Source organism: Melanotaenia boesemani, chromosome 8 (genome assembly GCF_017639745.1).
Source record: "Melanotaenia boesemani isolate fMelBoe1 chromosome 8, fMelBoe1.pri, whole genome shotgun sequence".
Taxonomy (NCBI): Eukaryota; Metazoa; Chordata; class Actinopteri; order Atheriniformes; family Melanotaeniidae; genus Melanotaenia; species Melanotaenia boesemani.
The window spans coordinates 19,590,583-19,612,590 of NC_055689.1; the positions used below are offsets into that span (position 1 = coordinate 19,590,583).

General features: G+C 36.3%; 2 protein-coding genes across 5 annotated transcripts; one reads left to right on the forward strand and one right to left on the reverse strand.

The window, feature by feature from the left end:
• Positions 1-853: 853 nt before the first annotated feature.
• Positions 854-13,640, forward strand: opn7a (opsin 7, group member a). The gene is made up of 6 exons (XM_041992912.1): positions 854-866; positions 4,523-4,610; positions 6,324-6,486; positions 6,821-6,948; positions 10,004-10,338; positions 11,586-13,640. Exons 2-6 carry the CDS (start codon positions 4,523-4,525, stop codon positions 12,213-12,215), a joined length of 1,344 nt encoding a protein of 447 aa, XP_041848846.1. The 5' UTR covers positions 854-866; the 3' UTR covers positions 12,216-13,640.
• Positions 13,641-13,910: 270 nt separating this feature from the next.
• ripk1l (receptor (TNFRSF)-interacting serine-threonine kinase 1, like) lies at positions 13,911-21,574 on the reverse strand. 4 transcript variants are annotated; one of them, XM_041992730.1, is made up of 11 exons: positions 21,478-21,574; positions 20,992-21,154; positions 19,280-19,436; positions 18,973-19,110; positions 18,660-18,891; positions 18,382-18,531; positions 17,803-17,879; positions 17,568-17,652; positions 16,859-17,464; positions 16,604-16,741; positions 13,911-15,441 (listed from the first exon to the last, which is right to left on the reverse strand). In XM_041992730.1, the coding sequence occupies exons 2-11, from the start codon at positions 21,150-21,152 to the stop codon at positions 15,146-15,148; spliced, it is 2,040 nt and encodes a 679-aa protein (XP_041848664.1). In that variant the 5' UTR covers positions 21,153-21,154; positions 21,478-21,574; the 3' UTR covers positions 13,911-15,145. The 4 variants fall into 4 exon arrangements, with proteins under 4 accessions (XP_041848664.1, XP_041848662.1, XP_041848663.1 ...); XM_041992728.1 differs by having other exon boundaries at positions 17,568-17,655; XM_041992729.1 differs by having other exon boundaries at positions 17,568-17,655; positions 21,442-21,544.
• Between the last annotated feature and the right edge of the window lie 434 nt (positions 21,575-22,008).

Here is a 22,008-nt window from a genome sequence, read left to right on the forward strand (position 1 = left end):
TCACCACTGACCCTCAAAATAAAAAGTTATGCACTTCCTTTAAAAACCATAAAAGAGACACTGAGTTTATTGTGTTTTTTTCATCCCTTTGGTTTTAATATGTCTACATCAATAACATCTTTGTGTCGGATTAGTTTTTTAGTTTACTGTTATGTATCACATTAGCATTTTTTTAAAGTAACACATTCAGATCTTAAATTTCAAATTAAATGATCAAATTCCATATTCATTTAGGTGCATTAATTTTAATGGTTTCATCCAAGCTGGTATTGAGACCCCCCCCACTTCAAGCCACTCTGTACTCTGTGAGGTAGAGGAAACTTTGTACACTAGTGAGGTTAGTCTATGAAAGGCTGCTGGATCTGTTGTGTTGCGATCAGACTTAACCAAATCTGCCTTGGCTCCAAGTTGCAGTAATCAGAAAACACCTGCCTCAGTCACAATGGCTTTTCACACGTTGCATCACACAAGTCACGGTTTATAAATTTTTTTGTTTTTGTCTTTTTTTTTGGAGATGGAGGAATGCTTAATGGAGCGACGCACCGTCAGCTTCGCTGCCCCCAGTGGTGATGACCCGCCCACACCTACATCCAATTATCTAGTCGACCGTAACTGACGTCATTAATTGATCGGAGCAGCCTGCAGTTTGGCTCTTCTGGCTTCTGGCTCTCCTTGCCTAACGCAAACGCAGTACATCAGTGTGAAGCGCGCACTCTCCTCGGCTGGGAGGACTGAACAGTAAATCGCTGCAGATGTTTAAAAAGGTGAAAAAGTAATTTTGAAGACTGACCAAACTTTGACTCAACCTTTAGAGGAAGCGGACTGTTAGGTTGCTGAATCTTTTTTTTCTCTCTCTTTCTGCTAAGGTAAGACATTCTTGTTTGTAATTAACTAAAATAAAGTTGTTGAACCTACTGAATTTACTGAAATATTTGGCAACACGTTCTGCAATTTAATGTAAACTAGCTGTCAAGTCTCTTGAGATTTTTTTTTATCTAAAAGTGGCAGTTTGCATGCTGTCAGTCTATATTCGCGTCAAAACAGGATAATGAAAAGACGGTTTGGATAATATTAATCTAAAAGTATACATATGCGACTCTAAACCAAGACTGCACCCTGACACAAAATGATTGATCTAAAAACCCTTAATTGTTTTAAATGACATTTTCCTCCCTGTCTTTAGTCACTTTCATTCGGCCTGACTGAACGGTTTTTCTTACATTGCTTGAGGCTACCCCATTTTTAAAAAGTGGGCTACACAGCCCATCCATCCATCCATCCATCTTATAGGCTAAACGCAAGTACCAAGCAAGGTGGACGTCAGTCATCCAGGTTGCCCTGTCCGACGTTTGATCAAAATGCAAACGCACACAGGGAAGATTATCAGAAGTTCGCAGTTTGAGTAACGTAACTACACGTTTTGTACTAGGATGATTTTCTAGCTTCAAAACTCCTGTCTCCTGATATCTCTGACTGATCTGTGGACCAGTTGCTCTGTAGATGGGCAAGTAGGTCCATTCGAAAGCTCTTTTTTTATTATTAATTAATTAATTTATTGTTTTGGCTTGTAGTTGTTGTGATATGCTATGTCATCATTGAGGATGAAATAAGGCAAAGCAAAAATCATACTAGTATGCTGTTAATCTGTTTTAATCACACATGGTGTAGTCTTCAAACCTATAAGTGCTCTATTTAACATGTATTGCGTCTGTTCATTTTTAATGGAAATAATTAATTACATTTTTGTTGTGTTTTCATGTTGACTGAATAGATTAAATAATGTTATAAACATATATGTAAAAACCAAACCTAAGTTCTCACAAAGCTGGCTTTCTGGTTAGTTTACAATGACTTCATTGATCATTTATTTATAATATAGTGTTATTTAATTTATTCAGCTCACTGAATTGTTATATTTAAACAGATAATGTGTAGGCAATTCAAATCAGCAAGTCAGGTTTTGAAGTATAATTTGTGCATGTGTGTGTGTGTAGAGTCAACATGAATGAGGTGAAATCCTTTTAAAATACAGTATCTCTGATGGCCATAGACTCTTTTATGATACTAATAATGCCACGAACAGAGAGATTAATTCTTTCTGTTCAGTTTGCTGGTGTCTCTGAAAAAGGTACCACAGCTGAATAATTGAATATATATATTGTCTTTTTTCAAAGACATATATATATATATATATATATATATTATCATTCTTTTGTCACTTTTTACCTCCATCCTCTGTGGTTACTTCCAGCTCTCTGTCAACTCTATCATGACCAAGATGATAATAGCCAAACACTGAACCTGAGGCTTTAAATCACGTGTTCACAAACCAGTGACTAATATCAAGATGGCTTTAGCTAACTTATCTTTACAGTCGGTATATGGAACAGTCCAGAGCATCCTGCTTATAGCTGATCTCAGAAGTAGCATATGTGTTCTTTGTGTTTTCCAGTTATCTAATGTTTATTGACCCTCAACCATTGATTTATGCCTGTCGGTCACTGTTTGAATTTGGTTGCTGAGGCAGAATGAAAATGTGCAGACTGACTGCTGAAGATACAGGTAACTTACTTTGCATGTGAATGTGTTACTTCTCATGTTACAGAACAGAAAAAGTCAATTGAATCATAAATAAACCTGATGATATTATATTCATATATTAGATTCATGTAGCAGATGTTTTTGTTCCTTGAGTGACTGATTGGTGGAAAGTCATAAAAATGTGATCCATTATTTTGACATTAATTGATTAAATATGTTTATATAATACTATCTCATAACATCAAGCATACATTTTTTTCTTCATATGAAGTTTCATAATAAGAGGAACAAAAGCAGGTTTATGATCTATCAGAGCAGTTAACATTATATTTATTATTTGAATTGTTTTAAGCATTTCAACAGAAAGTTGACCCTGTACGAGAGCTCTGTGTATGCAAACATAGCTTAGTCTTATTTACAATGCACAACAGATTTCTTGACTGTTTTTGGCGCAGTTAAAGAAACTACCTTTTATTAAGCGGACTTAACAAACACTTGCTTATAGTGCAAATTACATTATTTTTTCACTTTAGAAGTAGCATGAATTCAAATAAGTACTCAGACCCCTGACTTTAGTAAATGTAGTAACATCCCAAAGTAAGATGCTTAATAATTTAAATAACTGGGCAATTATTTCATAGCTCCTTATTATGAATCATTGTTTTTTTTTAATCTGATGCAAAAGGGAATAATACTAACATGAAACTGGCATTAAAGTAATGGCAACAGTTAGGTGGAATAAAAGGCTGCACATATAATTGCTAAAATGACTTAATACCTGGTATATTTAATGACAAATGAATATTACATCAGCAGAAAGCTAATATTTTATTAGCTTTCTGCTGATTTTTTTTTTTTTTTTTTAGAAAAAGTTTATTAATTAAAGCAACAGTCGCTGTCAAAAGTAGTGGAGTAGATTTCTAATTTAATTAATTTATTTGATAAGTTTAATTTGGCCTTACAACCAAGACTGTAAATGTGTAAATGTAGCTTATTACATTTCAGCAGTGGAGTCAAAATCCCCGCTGTGCTCACTGGGTCTGTGGGCTTTTTAGTACTGAGCAAGTAATGTAAGTAATTTGTTTTAGAGCTTTTAACTAAAACTGCCTGCCTCCTGTTGTTAAAAATGGAATTGTGAAAACTGCAAGAGGGAACCAAAAATTAAAGTTTGACATCAACAGTGACAGATAAACAATCAGCTAAAATTTGCTAGTATATGAATATTGAATATAGCCAGCTTAGTCATTTCTGAAAACTACATGGTTAACAATTTCATGGTTCCAGGACAGAAACATGCAAATTAAAAGTTAGCAAAGACTATTATCAGACAATTCTTTATAATGTTCTTAATGCAAGAACAATGACTTAACCACCAAATAGGAAAAAATAAGCTAACAGATGTCATACAAGTGAGATATCATATGTCTAAATATCCACTGATTTTGGATAAATTCTTGATTCAATTTGCTGAGAAATTTGAAATATGTTTAGAGGATTTAAAATAGAAATTTGTATCATTTATTAAATCAGAAAATCTCCTTATCCCTTATCATGTTTCTCTAAAAATAATTAAGCAAAACAAGCTCAACCTTATATATGAAAGAGACTGGAAAGTTTGGTGTGTGATACTTAAGTGTATATTTTTAGATGTAGAATATAGAAAATGGCTTGAGAGATGTGGGCTGCAATGTTTGATACTTTTCTAAACTTTTTATAAGTAAAATAGCCTATAATTTTAACTAATCATAACAAAATCTCAACACTCAATGAGTTTTTAGGGCATTAATGTCTTAAATAGAAAAAAATAGTATGCACATGAGGCATTGTCTAATTGCGTTGACAAAGCTTGGATATATTATCAATATACATTAGTTATTTCCACCAATCTAACATATAATGCAAGAAAATACAAACAAGAAATATAAAAAAATACTTAAAAAGTGCTGTAGTGTCTCACCTGAACAAAACAATGTATTTTCAGATGGGGCTGTTGGCTGAAGACATTGCATTCCACTCCAACATTCCCATACCACTGGATATAACTGTGGCTGTGGTCTACTCTGTTTTTGGTGAGTCTGGTCTCTAAAAAAATTCAGTGATTTTTTTTTATTCACAAACAGACCAACAACTGAGTTAATAAAGCTGTAAATGAGTTTTCTGCGAGTTCTGCTCAAGCATTAATAAATCCCAGCATGAAGGAAGACTGCACACAGTGAAGCCTCGCAGGTTAACTTTGTCACTAAGTGGTTTTCACTTAGTGACAATAATACTAATGCATAATACCTTACTGTATCCATGCGTGTGTCCACTGGTATTTTTTGTACTATATACATATACCTATTTTACACCTGTATTTATGGGTAATTCTTATTCACATACAGTGAATAAGCCAGCTTATCATGCATTATCTGAGTGTGATGCAAATTTACAAAGGACACCATATTCTGTGCATCTTTTTTTTTTTTTTTTTTTTTTTTAAATCTTGGCAGTATTTATAAGGAATATGTGTAGTCAAAGCCTGTATATGCATATTGCTAGCTGAATATAAATATACAATATAATGTTAATGTTAACAAATCACCTATAACTGGAAGACTGTAACTCTGATAGATGTCTATGAAAAGTTATAAAAGTGAACTTTTGATATATCAGTGTTACTTCTTGAATATTACTCTAATTTGTAGAAAATATATAAATACCACATGACTGAGTTTATGGTCCTAGAAAGTATTTGATACTTAATAATTACTCAATTTCTAAGTCAACAAGTCTGGGGTAAAATTCAATGGGTGCAATTACTATAATATTGTTGAACTGTCATTCTTGCATGCGATTGCTTTCTTTTCTAGAAGAAAAGGTTTTTCTGATTCATTACAAACTTATCAGTGTGGATAGATGCCCGGATTAGATGCACTGAGCCATATGTAGGCAACTCCAAGTATGAATTAATAGACTGTAGATCATGCGTACATGTGTTCATTGTGGAAACATGTTTTATGGTAATTCCTGATCAATTTGTGCAGAGTGGTGAGAGCCATTGCTCCACAGGGGAAGACTTATGTGGTCAGGGAATGTGATGGGGACTGTGCAGATCTGCAACACTGCTTGGGTGATAATTTCAAAATATCATCCTCATAATGCAAAAACTCCACATTTTTCAACAGATTTATGTCATGAAATGATCAGTGTTGCCAACTTCAAATGTTGAGGTGAATTCCTGATAGCTATGTCCTCCTATATGCAAAGCATGTGAGAAGGGAATTTCATCATCTGCATAAGTGTGTAAGTGTTTACTGGGATTATTTGCTCCTTAATGTGTGCAATTTCCCATCAATCTCCCTCTAGAAAAATAAGAAACAAAAAGGAAATAAAGAATGATGGAGATGACAAGCCTACAACATGGTCACTTGTTTTACGAAGAGACTTTGCAGCAGGATCACTGCTGTCCACACTTCTACAACGTTTCTGCCCTGTAGATCAATGTTATGTGCATGTATGGAAAGCTTTAGCACAGCTTAACCAAGCTGTAGTATGACTAGAACTGTACACACATCTGGAGAGTCACTTGTACAACAATATCCAGCAACCAGTTAGTGTAGCTTCACACAAACACTAGAAACAAGAAGGAACAGACTAAATGCAACAAATACCACCCACCTGTACCTCTGAAGCTCTCTAAAACCTACCTGGGGCATAGCATGCTTAGGTTTTGTTAACATCAGTCTGTAGCAGACTCCCCGTTTTTTACAGTCAAATATGAAAGTGCTTTTTTGTTTTTGCAGGAGTATGTTCATTATTTGGCAACAGCACACTACTCTATGTTTCCTACAAGAAAAAGCACCTTCTGAAGCCTGCTGAGTTCTTCATCATCAACCTCGCTGTTAGTGACCTGGGCCTAACTCTGTCACTCTACCCCATGGCAATAACTTCCAGCTTCTCCCACAGGTACTGAAAATAACATCTACTGTAGCATAGAAAAAATAAAAATAAAACAAAAAGGGTAGTTTTCCTCACAAATGGAGAATGGGAAACTTTTAGCTGAAACATGGTATGGTTTTCATAAGTACTGCTTGTAAATCAGAATCACTTACATATTTCATGGTTCGTTTAATCATATGCTTGGTTACCAGTATGATTGCCTGTGAGTTCAAAGATATGGAGTGTCATGTTCAAGCTACTCTCTTCCCTTCCCTTCCTCACTTTCTCCCTCATTGATCTTTCCTTGCTGTCTTTGCCCTGCACTGTCCTCTTTCTCACAACCCCTAACCCTCTCACGCAGGTGGCTGTATGGAAAAACAGTATGCTCCATATACGCTTTTTGTGGCATGTTGTTTGGCCTCTGCAGTCTGACCACCCTAACCCTACTAAGCATGGTGTGCTTTGTGAAAGTATGTTATCCGCTCTATGGTAAGTCTTCAAAAAGCTATGCTTGCTTACTGACATGACATAGGATTAACCATCACATCCCTAAGACACTGGTAGTTGATTTGTCTATGGAGGGAACGGAATAATCCCTCTGTGGTGCACTGCACCATAGCCTTTCTTTGATGACTGACAGGGGAAGGGGTTGCATTCAATAACAATTACTTGTGATGTTGGTTAATGCAGTGCAACTGGGCCCTCTGTTTGGCCTCAAGAAAGCATATTCCCAATCCAGTCTCACTGAAGAGTCTCTTTATCTAACACTCAGTAAGCCTTTAAACATAATTACTTGTAAAATATTTAATAATTTAAATAAATAATTGTAAATATTCTTAAAATGTAAACCTACATTATGATATAGTCTCTTAGCAACATTAATTTCTAATGATGGCTGTTATGGTGGAAATACTGTATAATTACAGAAGCATGTATATCTATGAACTGTACTTCACTGTATGTGAAGCTGACGTAACATCAGTCGTCATTTGGTCACCTCTTCACCTGTTCCTGTAGGTTAATGACGCCTGCAGATACCTAATGCTTTATGTTCTGTAGCTCGATAATTATCAATTTATATAATTACCTAATATTCTAAAAACACTCCAGCAAAATGGCTACAAGTGGCTACTTGTTTCTCATCATGCTAAAATAAAAGGACAGTTTGATACTAGGCCCTACATGCGCACATATAACACTTTCCACTGGACCGAGTGGTCACATACCATCGCATGGGAATTATGCATAAGCTTGTTGGTGGGGGAAGTACTTAGAAGTGTCATACATGCAATACTCGGTTGCTTGGGAAGAATCACGGTGTAATTCTGACATTAGAGTTAAGCTAATAGCTGCTAAATCAACTCAAACCCTCAAAATCTCATAGCAATTTAATTAAATGCCACATTTAGGGAATTTTACACCACATCAGCTTGTTGTTGACTTTACCACAGTTTACTCAAATAAAGTTATGTTGATGTTGGGCAGCAGCTTCTAATCAGCTGAAAATCTAAACAGTCTAATATTAAAATATACATTACAAGACTGTAAAAATATGTAAAAAAAAAAAAAAAAGACTTTACAAGCACAAAAACGTTCCATCTTTTTTTCAAACGTTGATAAAGTAGTGCTCAGCAGTTAGCTATTTCAGAAGTGTGACACATCTTTGAATGGACTCAGCTGAGCTGCTGCAAGGCACACTCTTTTATTTGATGGGTAGCTCTTACTCTAGCTTTTGCTCTCTGTTTGAATTCCTCCTTTGAGAACACTGACTGATGTCTGCAGATGTAACACTGACTGCTCATAAGTACTTTACACAATAAACCTTCAACAAAATATTTAAACAAAAGAAAAGAAAAGAAAAGGAAATATCCCTTCAACGACTAAGTAAAAAAAATAAAAATAAAAAAAAACATTGAACAATAGCTAATGGTTTTTAGATTCTGATTCAATTTTATCTTTATGTGTAATTTATCTTTGGCACTCCATATGACTACTTACATGAGGAAAGCCACAGACCATTCAAATGAGACATTTCCTAGAACATACACAAAAAAGAAAACCAGAAAGCTTAAAGCAACAAAAAATGCCCCTCAGTTCACAGTGGGGAGCTCTGGTAGCCTACAAAGAGCCTTTTTTTCAGTAGAGAAACCTATAATCACCTACTTCATAGCAGAGGGGACAACTCATTGTGTGAGAGGGAGATTGACCTCATGCCCCTAACCTGTCTTCACTATTATAGTTATTGGCAGAGAGAATGTGTATTCTTGGAAGAGACTTATTCAGGCACCATCTTTACCGCAGTTGGAAGGTATGGCGAAGCATGAATGACATACATGTTGCTCAAGAAGCCACTTCCATATAAAGTGAGAGCTACAAAAGTTCCACAAACACTCTTTTTCCAGAATTCTGTAATTACAGGTGTATGAGGACCTCCACAACAGAAATTATAATGTTCTAATGTTTGCACTACTGTATGATCAAAGACAGAACAGAGAGGTCTAAAGTGTACCAGTGCAGCAACAACTTCTTCTTCTTCTTCTTCTTCTTCTTTTATTTATTTATTCATTTTAAATTGACTAGAAGTTTCTGACCAAGGGTACAACTGGGCTTTTGTGTTTCCATCAGTTACACAAGCTTTCACATAGGTGGAATGACGCACATCTCCTTTCTTTGAGAGGGAAACGTCCCTGTTAGTGACCCAGACTCAACAGTTACGCTAGTCAAGAAAAGATTTAATTTACCTCAACAATCTTTTAAGGTTTTCTTGGTTCCTCAAACTATTCAGAGTGAACATTTGTTTGACCTTGATGCTTTGTATGTCTCACACATCCATTATGTTGAAGGTTTTATCAGAGACATAATAGGCTGGGAAAGTCATTACAAAGGCATCCAACTGACACTTACCAGGTGTGAGAGCATTAGAACTTGAAGATTAGAACTTCCCTGTCAAACTCCTCTAAAATCTAAAAGCAGCCACTTCCATCCCTTTCCATCTGTTAAAGTAAATCAACATAAAAATCCCTTACTTAAAGGTCTGTTAGAAAATCTGCACCATTATCCCATTAATGTGTAGCTCATTGCACTGGTTGCATGGTGGTGTGGTGGTTAGCACCGCAGCCCCACAGCATAAAGGTGGCTGGTTCAGTCTAAATTCTCCCTAGGAGTAAGTGTGAGTGTGAATGGTTGTTTGTCTCTCTACATTGGTCCTATCTCACCTGTTAAATGTTGGGTTAGGCTCCAGCTTCCCCGCAACCCTTAATTGGATGAAGGGGTAGATAATGGATGGATGCTTAGCTCAACAGAAAATACTTGTGACTTCAAATGACTGTGTATGAGCAAAATGGTGATGTGAACTCATAAAGGTACATTAACTGTGTGACCCCTCTCAATAATGCTGCTCAGAGAAGCAGTTATTTCTCAGCTAATCTCATCTATTTCATGCATCATCATAATGAGATTTTAGAGACAATTATATGTATTACAACTGTCTCATAATAATTTAATTACATAAAAAATGCAATAGTAACTCCTTCTGTTTTCACAGGAAACAGGTTTAACCTTGTTCATGGCCGTCTGCTCATTGCCTGTGCTTGGGTGTATGCCCTGCTGTTTGCCTGCTCCCCACTGGTCCACTGGGGAGAGTATGGACCAGAACCTTATGGAACCGCCTGCTGTATCGACTGGCGCCAGTCTAATCAGTACACCACAGCGCGCTCTTACACTGTGGCACTATTTATCTTTTGCTACATCCTCCCATGCTGCGTTATTGTTGCATCCTACACAGGCATTCTGGTCACTGTGCAAGCATCCCGGAAGACTATGGAGCAACACACATCAAGGCAGACACATATGAGCAGCATTCAGACAATTATTGTCAAGGTAGGACAAAATTTCCCAAGTTACTCTGCTTTACTTTTTCCTTTGTCATGATTGTATTATCAGTGCAATGGTGAAATATTTCCCACAGTTTACTCTTTGACTGTATGTGAGAAATAAACAGGCATGTATGGGAAGACTGTGCAGATGCTGTGACAATGAAAAACTAAAAGTAACATATTAAAGCACCTCCTTGTTCATAACACTTTTATTTGTTGAAGAAATTAGCTGCGACCTGACCTAAATAGATAACTTCTTGAGACACAGGTTCTGATTAAAAGGAATTGACTCTGGTTATTCTTTGATGAAAATAAAGTTGTAGCTGCCTTTGCTAATTAATCACAATATATACTCCTTTCCAAAAGAAGGTTAATGAATAAATAAACAATACAAATTATTATAGAAACACTAAATTAGATCATCTAGCTTAAGATTTTATTAATATTACTTTTTAAGAGAACAACTATGTAGCTATAGATTTTTATTGTCATTAAATTTTTGAAAATACTGAATCAAAATTAAATGTGTTAGTTTTTATTAAAAATCTGATAAAATCTTGTAGTTTACCTTTTTGCCATACACCATTACATATCCCAAAGCTACTTAAAACACATCAGTAAGCCACACTGTTACACAGAGTTCCTTCATTATCATGAAAATGAACAGTGTTAAACATCTTAATGATATATATAAATAACATACAATAAATAGCTGCTTAAGAAGGCTACACAGCTTCAAAACAGAACTCTGTCACCTTAAAAAGATATTCGCTTAGCTTTAAAATCTGGAATTTTCGGTCCCCCTCCCTCTCTGCTGTGCTTCAGCTTTGTCTCTAAAGCCCCTTACAACTTTAAAACAATCAGAGATAGATACCAGCTAAAGATTCCTCGTGTCCTACTGGTCATTTTTACACAAGTATGGTCAATCGCATTTGATATGCTAGGAAACGGCAATAGGAACTTCTGATTGTCAGTCTCATGTAGTACTGTTCAAACTCCTCCAAATTTTACTTTAACAACGAGAAAGAAGAAAAAATGCAATGCTCCATTTTTAATAGTTTACATCTTTGGGGCTGAGTCATACAGATGACAAAGTTGACAAGAAACCTTTTGAGCTATACTCTTTTCATAAGATAAAATATCACCAGACATTAATTTGGGAAAATGTGGTATTTTAAATTAATATACTTGTGAATTTATGCAAATTTGTTAAGTTATGATTTTGTCTTCTGTGCTTCATTTTACTCCAAGCTAAGTGTTGCTGTCTGCATTGGTTTCTTTGCGGCGTGGAGTCCATATGCTGTGGTTTCCATGTGGGCTGCCTTTGGACACATTGAAAGCATCCCTCCTCTTGCATTTGCAATGCCTGCCATGTTTGCCAAGTCCTCCACTATCTACAACCCAATCATCTACTTAACACTGAGACCAAACTTTCGACAGATTATGTGCAGAGACCTGAGCACGCTTTGCCATACGTGTCTGAAGGGCTGCCTCTGTCCCAAGGGCCCAGCAAAGTGCTGCTCAAAGCCAGACAACCAGGTTAGACTTGGCAACACTCACAGACCGACAAACCAGTTCCCTTCATCACTCTCCTCTGCTCAACCACCTATTGTAACTATAAAAGATCACAGCTGTCAGAGGTGTAAGGATAGTTTTGAATGCTACAGACATTACCCTCAAATGTGTGGTATCACTAATCCGTCTGCTAACGGAGTTTCATCAAATATTGAAGATACTCCAGTTTTCCAAACACACAAACAGATGTCTGAGAGTGAGTGGCCCAGGAAGTCCCTGATAGCCACAATAAGGACTTCAGAAACAAGCAACCTCCATATTAATTTAGAGATGATTCCAATGTACACAAAAGAGGCTTGGCCCTGATTATTTCTATAATTTAGAATATCTGTGAAAATATTCAGAGGTTCTATTCTTTCAAATGTGCAATTAACTAGTTTACATTTTCAGGAAATCTTGTTCAGGAATTCATAATATGTACTTAAAGCATTTGTGAGGCTGCACTGTTTTTTTTTTTTTTTCCATTGATTTCTCATTCTTCTGTATTCTTTGTCTTGAAAGGTCAGCTTTACTTTGGCTAATATAACAGAAAAGAGAAAGTCAAAAGTGATGCAGACGGTGTTGTGCTGGTGCATTGTTGTCTCTTGATCCATCTCTGAAATCTTATTCTTTTTGCTTTTAAGAGAAACAAAAAATTGTACCTGAGGTACATGGCTTCAAATAGAGAAGTTGGATCAGTTTTCAAATGAACTGAATTCATTTCTAAATTAAATTAATTGATTTTAGATACATTGGAAGTATTTCCTGCCATGGTAATATGTTTAGACCGATTCCAGTTTCATTGCAACTTCAGTTTTCATCAGAAAAATATTTTATTGTCTAAAGCACACTCTAAACACACCAGCTTGAGTTTCCTGAATGAAGACCAGGTAAAAACTGTAATGGTGAATAGACCTTGGGGTTTTGTGTTAGTTGATCTGGGCTTATCTGGGATTTCCAATTTCAGACTTCTAAATGAAGAATTTCTATCTAATTTATGGCTGCTGTGCATATACTAGTTAGTTTTTATTAACAATTTATATTAATAACAACTAAATATTAACCATTGAAAATTATTTTGATGAAAAATATGACATTCGGTTAAAATGACTTCTATTATATATTAGAGCCATATTTATTTTATGTTGATGTAGTTTCTAAATGACCAACTTGAGTCTCATTGTTTTAATGGTTTTATATAGCAGGGTCATAGCATGTGTTTTGCTACTTCAAAGTTATTTTTTTTCCTTTGGATATGTATTAAGACAACAGAACAACTTGTGTGCATGGTACCTGTGACTCATTTCATCTAAAAATCTTAACATTTTCTTTACTATGCCACTTCAAGTATTATTTACACTTCAAAACTGCAGGTATATAGCTGATGGTGCTTGATCAGTTACAAGTTGTGCAGAGCACAGCACTGTTGCATAATACTGTTATTAAGCCATGGCTTCATACTGTCTGTGCATTCTGTCTAAGATGGGAACTCCTTGGAAGTCATAATGCGTCCAATGAAATCAAGTGTCTATGAATATCACACGCATCTGTTTCACTGATAGGTTGAGGTGACAACAACTGAAGCAAACCAGTTTAAGTCAAACAAAACTCATAAATTAATTTAATGACCTATGTTGTTTGTAGGAGTTGCATGTAAATCCTATGTGTGAAATAAATATGATGGGAATGAGACCCAAGAAATAGATAAGGAGCAAATCTGTCTGTGTTTCAAGCCTTGATCTGTTAAAGAAATGTTTCTGTTGTATCAACTGACAACAAGGATCTACTGTCATTTTTTAATCTGTATAAAATATTGTTTTACCAAATTGAAAATGTGTTTCTTTTCCAGGTCTTTTACCAGCATACCAGCTGTTTTTAATTAAAATCTGTTGTTCTGTGTCATGACAATATAATACAGAATTAATCAGATGAAATCAGTTACTTTAACTTTTAAATAAACAATATATCAATGACAATAACTCATTGCAGGAGATAACCAGGAAGATGAGACAGAGATGCTCATTTTAGAAACAAATACAAATCATTTATTACTAATGTGGTTTGACATTCCAGAAGATCACAGATATTATGCAGCACAAACAACCTCAAGACCAACGTCATTAAATTCAATACTGACTTAAAGAGGAAGTGAGCACATTTTAAGGATAATAAAATTCTCAGCTGCTGAGAAAAGTAGCTCATAATCCAAAATGCTTGGTATGGTACAGCAACAACAGCTAATTAAACAGTAATGAGACATTATTACAGTAGGTCCAGCTTTGAACATCGAAACAAACAGTTAATAAGAAATACATTCATCTTTTTATTTTACTGTCTTTTGTGGAAATTACATTCATGGTAGTATATAATATGCAGCAACCCTAGAACGTGAAGAAAACTTTCCTCATGACTGCACGTGTGTTACAGGAATATTATGGGGCGATATTTGAATGCTTTAGTACAGTTTACATCTCATTCTTTCTTATAACTTCACTAATGTTTGCAACTTTTCTTAAGGCTCACTGGCCTCACCATTGTTATGTCTGGGGTCATTGTGTTGGAATAAGTATTTACCACACATCATTTGATTGGTTCTGAATACATGTTCATTATTCTGTAAAAATGGAAGTAACTATGAACATAGTTGATCTTCATAATGCTATCAAACAATAAAATTTCCACAAGAAAAAAAACAAAAACAAACAAAAATAAAAAAAAAATTGTACAAAATACTTTCTGAAAGTATCTGTTTTACAAAATCTTGGCTTTGACTCCACAGTATGATGATCATCAGCATATTATAATTACAAAGTGAGCAGAATAAATGTACATCTTCTGCTAATCATGACAGAAATGGGAGAAAAAGTCAAGCAGACATTTGAAAATAGGTCCTAGATTTGTAGCAATAATAATAACAATGTTATTTTGATTTATTTCTTTTAAGTGACTGTCAGATGGAACTCACTTACATATACATCATAAGTGTAAATAAAAAAAAATATTCCCCAATTCAAATCATGTTTAAATTAATTTTGTGAGTTCTCTTTTTAAAAATATTGAGACCAGTTTTACTGTAGTATTTTACCATCAGCCCCATATTTGCAAAGTCACTGCACATAAAACCAAACCTCCTATTTTCTGTTGTTTTGTGAGTTTGGGTTGAGACGAGCCTCTCAGGCTTGAGAACAGTTCAAATAAATGTGGTCAAAAGTAAAAAAAAAAAGAAAAAAAAGGCAAATCTGCTGTGTTTCAAAAGTTTATGCCATATGGGATGAACTGCACATGTCCAGTATTTTCTGGATGACGTCTACCTTTATGTTTCCTTCCAGAGCTTTACAAAGCTTCCCAATTGTGCGTCCAATACATCCCTCCTTCATCTTCCAGCGCTCCAGCATCTGGTGCACCATCTCAGGCAGGCCGTCACGTTGGTAGTCATGTTCTATGGTTTCTATTTCCACACTAGTCAGACCCAGGCCGCGGGCACAGCGTTTCCATTTATTCCCAATGTTGTCCCTCAGCAGATCCAGGTGCTCTTCTGTAACAGCATGGTCTTCTACAGAAAACAAAAAGCAAAAATAAATAGGGGGGGGGGGGGGGGCACTAATTAATCTACAAATATAATCCCGATTAACCAGAGATGGACAATGGTCTTTTGTGCTGTAAATCCACACAACTGTTGGTTCAACTGAAGGTAGTAACTATACATGTCCAGCAGAGGGAGCTTCAAATACCTCAGCTTCCTCTGCCTCAAATCTTGCAGGTGTCTATAAGTTTTGCACTGGTTAAAACATGGAGGAAAAAAAACACACACATACACACACGGGAGCAGCTCATTTTGCCGCCAATAATTTAAATGCACTAGGCTTTATCTCAACACAGACCTCAACTACTTTTCAGTTTTCCTTGATTACTTTTCAGTTAGCTATTCTTAGTCACAAAGCCGTTATAAATGCAGATAGGACAGAGCAGCATTCTCCATTTCCACCAGTGACTCCAATTGTCCTTTCCTTAAAATTTTAAATGGCTTAATTCTCTTGCTGTGCCTTCCAAATTGAAGAGAAATTCAGCTTGAGGGCAGCCTCTCTTTGCAGGTTCACATTCAGCATCTGGTCCAAATGTTTCAAATCAAATTCTGCTGTTTGCAACTGTCTTTGAGAGTTTATCACAAATAAAAACTTTGAACTCATTATTTTCCTTTTCTTGAAATAGTTTGATAAACATCTTTTCAACCTAGAAGACATAATAATTTGATGTTATTTACAAAGCTCAAGTGTTGAATATTTCCAACTACCTCACAAATCTTCTCTTATGTGCAATGAATAATCCAGTACATACATATTTCCCCATTCCCGATGCCAGCTGATTGTGAATGTTTAATGTTATCAGGTCTCTCTTGGAAACGAGTATCTGTTCTCAATGGGATTGATTAAATTGTGGGTAAATACATGCAAATCAACAGGGACTTTAACGTGCCAAGATTATGAGCACTCAGCGGGCAAAATCAGGGAAGCAGGCTGCTAGCCAGCAAACAGAAAGAAAACGCACTGAGTAACATTGAATGTATGCATAACCTCTGTTTGCTTTCAGGAAAACTTAATAAAGCACATTTTTAATGCAATGATTTCAAATGAAAAAAACTAAAGATTTCAAACTTGGATTAAATAAAAAAAAATGCACACTGATACTTTAGTTGCATAAGAAATACTGTGATTTACCATATTTAAGAATTCCTTCTTGTATGGGGCCATTAGAAGATGGACACAATGAGCTAGGAGGGGTGTCATAACCTCTGATACTCATCGTATTGTTGTTTCCGATCTGGATCCCTCTGGCATTCTGAATGAAAAGAGACCCTAGAATGGGCACAACACAAACAAAATGGTACAATCACTAAATTGTATATCAAGAATACACAAGACGCTGCAAACATCTAGTGTTAAAATTAGCTAAAAGACATTTTTACCATGTACCTTGATCCTGTAGTGGGGCACTCTTTGAAGTGGTCAAATAGCACTGAGAATTTAAATCAGGGGCAAAGATATCGGACACCGGGTTAGCTGGCCAGGACTGCTGGCGGGGAAAGTGGGAAAGTGGATGTTGCTGGTTAAACGGTGGCAAAGAAGATGTGCTGGCAGACGTATGCATATGGGAGGGAGAGGTTGAGGTGCACATGGAGTCATATAGCCTTGAGGTGGGGCGATACGGATCTTCATCCTGGCAGCTGGGCTGCACAGGCTCAGCTTTTGTCCAGGAATGGACAGAGGATCCGTCTCGTACTGGCTGCCTCTGAGAGTGATCTAAGGCATCACAACGGTTTTGCAGGAAAGGATTGGAGGTGTTGTTATGATAGGAGTTGGCAGCCTCAGGATGGACATTGCAATTATAGCTCCCATGTTTGTGGTACTGGAGTTCTTGTTCCAGTTTCTCCTCCAACTCCGAAGGACTTTGAAGTATCTGTGCATCTGTCTGTATCGACTCCCCAAATGGCTCATACTGGACATCATGCAGGTCCTCAATACTGGCTTCAACTGGCATAGATACACTTCTATCTGAACTCACCAAAGGAGCTGGAGAATCTAAAAGACAGAGAGATGTTAAAGGAATAAAACTGCTCAAGACTGGACTTTCAGGACTTGTGTGTATAGAGAACAGTATTTCCAGACCATCAGGATTACCAACCGTGCTCACTTGTCGAAAAACATTGATGGGTCACTGACAACGATTTCATCTTTTCAACAAGTTCGTCTGGGCCTTCGTAGTCTTTCTGCTGACAAAAAAATAAATAAATTACATAGAGCTTCAACATAAAAAATCTGTTATCTGTCATTGAAATAATGTAACATTTACTGTAAAATGTTTTTACTCATTGCATCACGAGATTACTTGTTCAAATCCCCCAAAATTATATATTCACCCTTAGATAGTATAAATCTTTTTCCAGATGTGGTTCAAGCTTTTCCAAGTAGAAAGGGTGGAAACTTTTGTAAGCCTCTGGAAGAAATTTAAAAATGGAGAAAACAACAATGAGGAAAAGAGTTAAATGCAAATCATAACATTTTTGAGCTTGAAACTCGAGGAAGAAACACGTATTCAACAGTAACAAAACAAGATACACAACTGGGAGTAGAAATTACAACCTGTAGATCATAAAAATAGAAATAAGAGAGAAAAAAATACATAATGAATCATAAATAGATGTTGGAATTAGCTTTAATAAGACCTCCTGCCACAGAGTGCTTTCACTACAAGTAGGATCCACTTTGTAAATGCAGCATGAAACTTGCTCAAGCATTGAACAATAGAATAACAATGTCATTAATTATTATTTAGTAAATAACCATAGGACAAGAAATAAAATTAGGGCTGAATCGAACTGAAGTATTAAAAAAATAATGTCTTTAATATCTGATTCCATCTGCTGTTATGAAGAAGCAACACCTGATTCTGCTGATTTCACTTATGTGTTGTTATATATGTGCACAAAAAAGCAAACCTTTAAAAGTTGGCCGTTGCTGCGGATTTTGGTCCCAGCATCTCTTCATCAGCTGAATTATCTCTGCAGGCGTGTTCGCTGGAATGAGGTCCTCTGACGGTCGGTCACCGTTGCGAACACACTGGATCATTTGGTCTTCACTCCTGGCATCTGGACAAAGAGACTTGTGGTTTAAATATCTATGGCACTGCAACATTGACTGTTTTATTGTCTATCTTGTGAATGTTGAAGCTTTGTCTTATTTTGGGAATTCTGCATGTTCAGACATCCCAACTCACTTGCATATGGTTCTTGCCCAGTGAGAATGACCCAAACAACGATTGCAAAACTGTACACGTCAGACTTTTCTGAAGATGATGTATGGATACTCTCAAGGTGCTCCGGGGCCATGTAGCTTAGTGTGCCAGCACCTCTCATCCCAGCTGACCGCCCACTACAACTCTTCCTGCGGGACTCCTCCTTTGTGAGCCTGCTCCATGTCTGGCAGGTGGCCAGGCCAAGGTCTGCAATCTAAATAAAACAACAACAAAAAAAAGAATACTTACTGTGACTGAGTCATAAATGTGTCCTGAGTCTTTAAGTTTTACATACCTTGATATGAAAATCCTTATCCACTAAAATGTTTTCTGGCTTGATGTCCTTGTGTATGACACGCCTTTCTGTGAGGTAAACCATCCCTTCCAAAATCTCTAGGATAATTCTTCCCTTAACGGACATTGGGACACTGACCTAGGAACAAACAGAATTTATTTTACTAATTTATTAGTAACCATAAAATGTATACTTTGAGCTGTGTAAGGCTACACACTGGGAAGTAAAAGTAAAGCAGCTGTGCATCTTACATTTATCGATAAGTCTTTCCCATGCCAGTGTGATGAGAGACTTTAGATCTACTCACTCTCTCCAGCATGGCCAACAGGTTGCCTCGGGGAAGGAGTTCCATGACAAGAGAGCAGTCTCTATCCTCCATAATCACACCTAGCAACTTAACCACACGCTCATGGTTCAGGCTTGCCATGATGTTTCCCTCCTCCAGCAGTGATCTTTTGCTATCTCTAGAAAAATATAGTGGCAAGTAACAAAACACTTGCTTCATGTTGAATCATTTTGTCTTCATGAACCTGCCATCATCTAAACACATTTCTTTAAAAAGTTATTTAAAGCTGTATTTTTCCAAGGTGCATGTATGAGGAGATATCTTACCCACAGAATTTAACTGACTCTAAGTCTTAGTGACTTTGGAGTAATTAATGGTATTAAAATGATCTGTGTAGTACTCCCAAAGCAAGAGACTCTTTACCCCCTTATTGATGGGAGTTCTTTCAAAACTTTGAAAACCACTAAGAACTATTTGTAGCTTCAGGATGTTTTAATACTTGTTTAATAGCCTAAAAAGAGTTAGGAACATTACTGGTTAAATTAATATTTTAGGAATTAAAAGGCAGTAAAAGCAAAAAGTCTTCTAGTAGATGTATCCTCAAGTTTGAAATCAAGCTTTCTGATGACCTATTTTTCTCTGCTCTACACTGTACAGCTGTATGAGAGCCATTTTTCACTATCAGAAGAAAAAATATGTTTACTCCATCATTCATTGCTGTTCTTGAATTGTAACATTGCTGCCTATATTAGATTAATTGACTAATTGCAGCTTGGTAAACAATTACAATGATTTGACATGCAACACAGGTGGTTCAAATGAAATCTTTTGCTTAAATTTCTTGTACATCTTTAATTCCTTTTATTATCTCTTCTTTTTGAGTTTTGGTCCCTCCCAACTGCAACGCAAGCAGAGGGGAAAGGGAGGATTTTTATATAATCAACTGAATTAATAGATTTTTATATTTAATTCTTAATCACTTTAAAATTTGTGATTACAGATCAATAGGGGCACATGTCGGGCACCTTTTATGAGTCACAGATTCCTAAAAGAGTTTACAAAAGATACACCTCACATTTAGCATCACAGGCAAGCATCCTCCATCCTCCCTCACCTAGATGCATTTCAGAAGATGGTAAATTCTACAAAACTGTTTTGCTGTGATTGATTTATATGTCACCAAAAGATGGGCGGAAAGAAAACATGAAAAAATGCAAAGCAACAAAAGGAACCAGGAATATAATGTAAATAGGTAATAAAAAATAACATATATTCATATGTGGCCCTGATATAACTGGTATTCTACTCATAACTAATTTAATATTTTGTCCCAGTCATTGTTGTTAACAATAGGTTTATTTTTTTTTTGCCCAGCTATCACTTACATCTGCAAATATGGTTAATGTATAATGTTAAAGACTGTTTGTGAATGCGATCTGAATACCGGATGTCAGACCAATATCGACATCTGAAATCCGGAAGTGAATTTCTTAAAATGGAAATCAGTGCATGCATTTTCATACAAACTGATTAAAACTGATGACAAGCATTTCTGTTAGCACATCAGAGGAGTATAAAACTATTATTCTACTTTATGTATGCTCTTGTAACAAATCTGCTTCTCTAGCCTCAGTTCAGAGCCTCTGTGGCGTCGTGCTGGACACATGATTCAAGTTACAAGTAAACGTAGGGGAATCCCCATAAAGGTTCACACAGTAACAAATACAACTTACTCATTGCGAAGAAGACCTGTATACATCGTCTTCAACACCACAACACCAAGGGTTACATGGTAGCACAAGTAAACCTCTCCAAATCCACCATAGTCCAGGGGCTCCCTCTTGATGAGATCAGTCGATCTCATATGAAGTGAGGACTGAGGCGCGGTGGCCATCCCTGCGAAAAGCACAAGAACACATAGGACCCAGAGAAACATTTCTGATTCACTCAAAACAACACGGTTAACATCTAAACACTGTTTAACATATATACTAATGCCCAGATGATATAAAGCAGAAAATAACACTTGCTAATTAACCACCCGTAACGCTCAAAACATTGACAGCCACGAGAGGAAAGCTAACGACTCACACATCCCAAAGTTTCGGCAACAAACACACTTTACTTTCACAACCACACTCATTACACAAACACAGATTTGATTACATTGTGTTTTAACTCACTCTAAGTGTCAAACAGAACTGGAATCAAAAAGTTACCGTAAGAAGCTCAGAAATGGTCCGCAAATGCACTTTCTTATTAGTATTTCCGGGATTTCCTTGACGTTTCTAGTTTAAAAGAGAGGAGAGCTAAAGACTACAACCAGCCTTACAAGTCGATAACAGACCAAACCAACCAGGATGGCAGTAGATTCAGGCTGGTAAAGTTTGAGGAAAAAGAATAAGAAAAACCTCTTGAAACTTTATCCAGGAACAAAACACAAATATAAAATAAGATTTCAGACATCCCATTTCTCTACCTTTGTCAGTGTTTTATTTTCTTCAGATGTCCTCCGCGCGGCATTTCTCAGCGCGTGACTATGCTACCATCTACTGGTACAATTAATTATTGCAACTAACAACGTTGAAATGCCCAGTACAGCATTGATTACAAACTTGTTTATATTTGAGATTTGATAGTGATGTTGATATATTTTTCTAGCTTCCTAATTAATTTGCATCTAAATAGCATGTGCTTTTAGTAATGTAACCATTTTAACTGAAATTTGAAACACTAACAAACCACTTCCA

What these genes read in the sequence shown, in the direction of transcription:
- opn7a (XM_041992912.1), top strand. Translation starts at nt 4,523, where the DNA reads ATGGGGCTGTTGGCTGAAGACATTGCATTCCACTCCAACATTCCCATA. An exon ending in ACTTCCAGCTTCTCCCACAG is followed by an intron (nt 6,487 to 6,820) that starts GTACTGAAAATA and finishes CCTCTCACGCAG; the next exon opens with GTGGCTGTATGGAAAAACAG. An exon ending in TTCAGACAATTATTGTCAAG is followed by an intron (nt 10,339 to 11,585) that starts GTAGGACAAAAT and finishes TTTTACTCCAAG; the next exon opens with CTAAGTGTTGCTGTCTGCAT.
- ripk1l (XM_041992728.1), bottom strand. Translation starts at nt 21,152, where the DNA reads ATGGCCACCGCGCCTCAGTCCTCACTTCATATGAGATCGACTGATCTC. An exon ending in ACAGGTCTTCTTCGCAATGA is followed by an intron (nt 19,437 to 20,991) that starts GTAAGTTGTATT and finishes ATATTTTTCTAG; the next exon opens with AGATAGCAAAAGATCACTGC. An exon ending in GCAACGGCCAACTTTTAAAG is followed by an intron (nt 17,880 to 18,381) that starts GTTTGCTTTTTT and finishes AATTTCTTCCAG; the next exon opens with AGGCTTACAAAAGTTTCCAC.